Consider the following 6,286-nt stretch of genomic DNA (forward strand, 5'->3'; position numbering starts at 1 on the left):
TCTCTCGCTTTCTCTCGCTCTCTCATTTCATATATAAGTATATATTATTTGTATAAATAAACCTTACACATGCGTGCCCGTACACACACACACACACACACACACACACACACACACGAGCTTCCAGAGTTTATCCAAAGGGAATAGATGAGAACTTTGGAATTTCAGATAGATTGAAAGTCAAAGTACAGGAAGTATATAAACATCCATATTCCAGGACAGAGACGAATCAATACACTTAACAGCCATTTTGTCTCTTTAACTGTCAGCTATTGCTAAATCTATATGGTGCCTGTAGGAGTCTTTAATACTGAATAGTTTCTGAATCCCAGAGAAATTGGCTGGGAGAAACCATTGCACAGTGGTTGTGTTCAGCTTAGCCTATTTCTTAGAAATGAGCTACAGTGACAGCCTGGGATCTTGAGGAACATTTCTGTACTATGGGTGAACACTGCTAATGAGCCAAGTATGCTAGGTAGCACTAAAGCAGTGGTGCTAACACTGTCCCTGTCTAAATTACGTCACCATTAAGGGGGTTGAGATCACCACTTTGAACCTCTGAGATGTTGACTTTGAAAAGTGAGTTGAGAAGCAAGCAGGTGTCAGCAATGTTGAAAATCAAACAATTGAAAGAGAAAAAAAAAACAAAAACAAACAAAAACCTGAAATAGCAGCAAATGTTTCTCCATGTTTATTGACCTGCAGTTATGGCTGTACTCAGGCGTTGAGTTGAATCACACTAGGTGAGCTATGTCCAGATTCCTAGGCAGCACATAACTACTAGACTGCTCAGAAGTTTTTCCTCATTATTTTTATAACTGGAGACAGTTGTGTTCAGCTGAAATGCTACTTTCTGTCTATATATTAAATCAGTGATACTTTGCTAAGGAACTGAATTTAGTCTTTGCAAATCATAACAGGAAGGAAAGAAGCAGCTCGTGAAAGTTGACCTCTGGCCTCCACATGGGTGCTGTAGCATGTTCCTTCCTTGCAACATCCTTATCCAGACATTAACTTAAAATTAAAAAAAAAAATCAACAAAAAAACAAACCAAACAACAAAAACCACAAAGACCAATATAATGTTCCATAGGCTGCTGCACTAGATTCTGTTTTATGGTGACACAAATAAATAAAACATGTTTTAAAAGAACTATGTCTGGAAAAGATTAAAGTGTTTTTTTTTTATTATGTATGTATGTGTGTATGTAGGTATGTGAACACAAGCATTTGTGAGCTTGCAGAATTCAGAAGAGGGTGTCAGATTCCTTGGAGTCGGAGATACAGGCTGTTGTGGGAATCCTGACCTGTGTGTGCTGGCAAGAAAACTTAAGGCGAGCAGCAAGCACTCTTAAACACCAAGCCACCTCTGCAGCGCCAGGAACTGTAGTTTAAATCGATGTGGTTTTGTTTGTTGGTCTGTAATGCATCTTCTCTAAAGGTTTTCAGAAACAAAGGGAGTACACAACTACATTTTCACATCCATATTGCATGCTGTAGGACGGGATGAATAAATCTGATTGTTTTCAGGTAAGAGGCCTGTCTCATTAGCTTACGCACTTGATTTATATCTTTCCCAGTTCATACTGGCTAACAGGCCGTGCTCACTTGTAGCTGATGCGAACAAAAGGAGAGTCCTTTTCCTTACTTACTTTTTGGCAACTTTCAATGAACTCATCTATGGTAACGACCCCATCTTTATTTTTGTCCATCTTCTGTTGGGAAAGAAAAGAACAAAGCATTGTACTGAGTCATCTTTTGATAGCCTCCCCAAACCCAGTAGATTCAAAGAGATAAGAATAGAACCTATCCTTTTGTGTTACATGGCACAGTTACATGCCAGGAAGAACTAGTGAGTTCCTACAATGGGGAAGCCCATTCATTTTAGGTTGGATTTTTTTTCCCTTGTGTAATGTGAAGCATGAGTCATCTAAACTGCTTTTTAAATATGACAGGACTCAAAGAGTTTCCTGAAATGTAGAGCCTTGGATTTTTCATCTATAAAATAGAAGAATATTGAGAATTTGTTATCTTTAAGGTCCTTGTGGGACTTGCATTACAGCGCTTTCTGAAATAGGAGAATTCCTTTGTCAGGGTATTGTCACTCTCCTGGAAGTACAATTGTCTGTCATAATACATTTTAAAACCCAGATTATGAAATTAAGGCAGGTTTTGTCCTATTGTTCTATCCCTATGAATAGACATTCTCTTTGCAGCTTTGTTGGTTTTTTGTTTTTGTTTTGCATCAAATTTTTTTTTATTTTTTATTTTTTTTTTTTGCAGGCATCAGGGAATCTACTTATAACCATCCTTCCTCGCTCACATTGTTCATTCCTACCTGGAAAAATGTCTCCACATGCTGTCGGGGAGCATCTTCCTTGAGGACAGGGTATGTGCATTTCCCCATCATGTCGTAGATTGCTTTCATTATGTCCAGCATTTCCTGAAATGGAAAGGCACTCATGTGAGGCTGCACACCAAGTGTGAAGAAAGCCATCTAAGATGCATTAGGAGATTTTGTTCATAGTGTCTCATTTGCTTGTTTCTTAAATTCTTTATAGGGTGCCTTTTGCTTGGCCGACAGCCAACAAACAGCCTCTTGCCTAAAAGCAGTAGAATCCAAATGTGACAATCATGAGAGCTCAGTTTTGCAATAAAGTAGATCCCCATATATCTCGGTTGGGAAAGGAATAGTCTAACTTAATACTTTGATTTTTCAAAAACTACGGAGACTTTGTTTTATTGGACAGTTACACATTTTATTGATTGTAGATTTCTACTTATTAGAAATATTTTAGATTTAGAAGTCTAACTGCTAATTTCAATTAATTAATACAAGTTCTTGCAGTTTTTATCACTTTTAGTTTTGGCTTTAACTAAAGAAGTCACACAAGAAAACAGATTCACAAATATTTTGACTAGGAAAAACTAACATTTTGTTAGTTTTTAAAGTAAAATCTAGTTTTTGCCATGTCATTAATTCAGATTTAATGTTTGACATGAAAAACATCCTAGATTAATTGGATGACACAGTTCTATTCATATTTACTTTTGAGAGTATGGATTAGGTGGCAAAGCAGTTTGCAAAAATAAGTGAATATATAAAAGATGTTTTAAAGAGAAATACATAGTAAAATAAGTTAGTTATAAAATGTAGGAAGAGTTGATGAGCTCTATTAAACACAGAAAAGGATAGAACATTAGCACTCTGTTCAGTTTTCAGTTCTAAAGAAACAAAAGAATGGTTCAAATGGGAAGGAGGAAGATTCCTAGTGTTCTCTATGTGCTTCAGTATTCTTGAAGTACAAGAGGTGTGTCTATTCATGAAGTCTTAAATTTAATACTCCTTGATGACATATAGTCTGACTCCATGTATCCTCTGCCAGTGACTAATCAAACAGTGGTGTCCTGATACCGAGTCTGTGTATCTGACAGGTATGTTCATGTCTTTGGTCCTGAGTACTTTTTCTCACATGGGACCCTTTATTCAAGCTATTAATGCACAGAGAAAGGCCATTAAGTATGCGCAGGCTTTAGGAAAAATGTTCTTTTAGTCTTACATCCTTCACTAAGGTGGTTACTTTCCTTTCTTCTCTTGCTTTTTAAAATTGTCTTAATAAACCAGCATTTTAATTTGTGAATGTCTTTCATTGATATCTCCAGTTGTGTTTGTAGACCCCCACCATTGTCCTGATCCACCCCAATGAAGAGAAATACCAGGCAACCACTGGGTGGTGTAGCTTTGGTGGCTTTTGAGTTTCTGGTACCCTTCCCCCCTAAAACTATTGTCATGAGAAGGCCTCTGTTACTCCCAAGGATCCCAATGTTTCCCATATCAATCGCAGAAAAAAAAGAGAATATAACATTGATGTGTTTTGTGTTACAAATAAGTCCTATCTATTCCAGTTAATTTTATTACAGTGTGTCTCATAGCTACCAACAGCCTCATAAGATAAATATTTCGATGCCCTAAAATATTATTTTAAAATAACTGTTAAAATTGTTTAATGTTTTGAAGTTGAACAAAAACTGTCTCAGAGGATAAATGAACTGGTGTGCCAACTCTTACTTCTTTAGTGATGTAGCCATCTTTGTTTATGTCATACAAATTAAATGCCCAGTTGAGTTTTTCTTGTACTGTCCCCCGAAGCAAAATGGAAAGACCTTTGATGAAATCCTAAAAAGCAATAAAAATAGAATTTAGAACTTGGTAAAATTCCCTGCTAAGCAATGGTAGTAAAATTAACAGCTCTCTGTGTTTTAAACACATTTGCAAAATTACTAATGTGTTTTTAGTCTTCAATTCCTCAGGGTTCTTTGTGAATGTGAACTATGCCCCAGCCTTTGACATTTTCATCTAATTAGAACCTGAGTTAAATTAACCATGGTACTGGAAATTATACCTCCATGCACGAGTACATACGCAGAGACCACACACACACACACACAACAAGTTCTTTTTTTTTTTTTTAAGAAAAACTAATATTCACTAGAAAGAAATGCAGAGTATCCCTAAGAAACAGAAAAGCTGTACTCATTAATTAGATGAAAAGTTATAATTGACATGTGGGCAGTTGTGAAAAAACTGGATCCAGAATGCCAGACTCTAATCTAGCATCTTTTTGTCTCTAATTTCATATCTGTAAAAGTGAGGGCAGTATCTACCTCATAAAGATTTCATGATGATTGAAAAGAATTAAGCTACTTTTAACAGTCTCCAGAGAGGGCGTTGGCAATGAAAGTCTGTTTTAACTCTGGAATGCTCAGCTAATGTTTAAATGGATTTGATTACAGTGAAAGGGAAGCAGGCTAACCAGAGAAAATTCACAAGTATTTGTTTTTATTCAAAGTAAGGTCAATATTACAATGTGACTGAATTCCAGAGTGACAGTCTCTTGTTAGGGATGTAAAAACAAGGGAAGTACAAAAGTTGCCCTTTGGGTGAACTTGTATTCTATCTCCTTTTCTGCATTCCATCATTTAATAGCTGTTTTCCTGTCTCAGTTTTTAACCAGAATTTTTCTTTCTTCAGTGGTGGTGGTGTTGGGGCAGTTAGCATACATGTAGTTCACAAATTAAAATTTATGTGTGATGTCTGGTGAAAAGTCCCCCTCTTCCTAAAATGGCATTGACTATTTCTATTCCAAGAAAAGTTTGTAACTATATACAATATGTTTATTTATATACACCCCCCTTTATATAAATGATAACCTAATATGCTGGTCAGCATTTAATTTTTCCTTAGTTGATCAAAAATGGAAGGTTGAAAACGAGCCCCTGTCACACCACAAGGACTCATTTTGTTTGCCGTCTTTGTAAAGGGGATATTTCATGTGGATGTTTGTATTTTATGGTCTGTGCAGCAGTAGCGAAGTCCAACACCATTCCTGGCTATAGTGCTGGAACGTGGTCTGAACAAAGACAGGAAGTTTGTCACCTCTTTGGCCAGGACCATCAGATCTGTGGCTTGATACATTATTGGACCTAGTCCAAGTCTAAAAGTGATTCCAAAGTTTTTGGACTCTTGGAAGGAATGCTAACAAGATTAGAGATGTTCTTCCTAGCATGACAGGAACATTCAATTATGAAGTTCAAGGTCTGCTGATAGCACCTTGCCAACATACTGGGCTACACTTAGTGTGCAGTCAGAACAATTTCTGGCCTTTTCACCCCATATACCAGTTATTTATTTTCACCCCATATACCAGATATTTATTTTTCATAAATATCACATACCAGTTATTCTACAGCTTCTGATGTCATTAGGGAAAGTACTCTGATTTTCATGCATACCTTCCTCTTAAATACTAAACATCTTGAACAGACTTTCACTGAGCCGTGACTATAGTCCACAGTCTTTTGGCTGGGAACGGGTTCCTGCCCTAATCCTGTGGCAGCCCAGGAATAAAACTTCTTAATATTAAAAATACCTAGAGCAAAACCATTTCCAACAGGACTACTGTTCTTTATTCTGTGTTATCAAAATGTCTAAGGAGGAAGGAGCAGAAAATGAAGGTTACTACCTCAACTTCCCCAGTCAGCTTCTGGGAGATATTTGTAAGCTCTCAGTTTGATGATACTACTTTCCTGATGTGATTGCTCTTGGTCTTGGAAACCTTGCCCAAAGTGACACTTCTGACAGGATTCTCTCTACCAGGAAGTTCAGTTGCCTACATTAAAGAGCTTCCTCAATTGATTTCTGCTAGAGAATTTTAGAACACAATTTGATGATCTTTTGATTCTCTCTCTCTCTCTCTCTCTCTCTCTCTCTCTCTCTCTCTCTCTCT

General features: G+C 36.9%; 1 protein-coding gene and 1 long non-coding RNA gene across 6 annotated transcripts in view; one reads left to right on the forward strand and one right to left on the reverse strand.

Annotated features, from left to right (window-relative positions):
- Kcnip4 (potassium voltage-gated channel interacting protein 4) overlaps positions 1 to 6,286 on the reverse strand; it is a 1,067,998-nt gene that overhangs the window by 2,088 nt on the left and 1,059,624 nt on the right. For all 5 annotated transcript variants that reach the window (XM_028765224.1, XM_028765228.1, XM_028765227.1 and 2 more), the window contains 3 exons: positions 4,069 to 4,176; positions 2,338 to 2,442; positions 1,652 to 1,714 (listed from right to left, as the gene is read on the reverse strand). In XM_028765224.1, coding sequence (XP_028621057.1) covers positions 1,652 to 1,714; positions 2,338 to 2,442; positions 4,069 to 4,176 — 276 coding nt within the window. The remainder of the gene's footprint in view (positions 1 to 1,651; positions 1,715 to 2,337; positions 2,443 to 4,068; positions 4,177 to 6,286) is intronic.
- Positions 1,385 to 6,286, forward strand: part of LOC114619410 — a 10,583-nt gene continuing 5,681 nt past the window's right edge. Inside the window, exons 1-2 of the long non-coding RNA XR_003711144.1 lie at positions 1,385 to 1,529; positions 2,283 to 2,388. This is a non-coding gene — a long non-coding RNA (uncharacterized LOC114619410). The remainder of the gene's footprint in view (positions 1,530 to 2,282; positions 2,389 to 6,286) is intronic.

The sequence above is a fragment of the Grammomys surdaster genome, unplaced genomic scaffold (assembly GCF_004785775.1).
Source record: "Grammomys surdaster isolate TR1022 unplaced genomic scaffold, NIH_TR_1.0 150, whole genome shotgun sequence".
NCBI lineage: Eukaryota > Metazoa > Chordata > Mammalia > Rodentia > Muridae > Grammomys > Grammomys surdaster.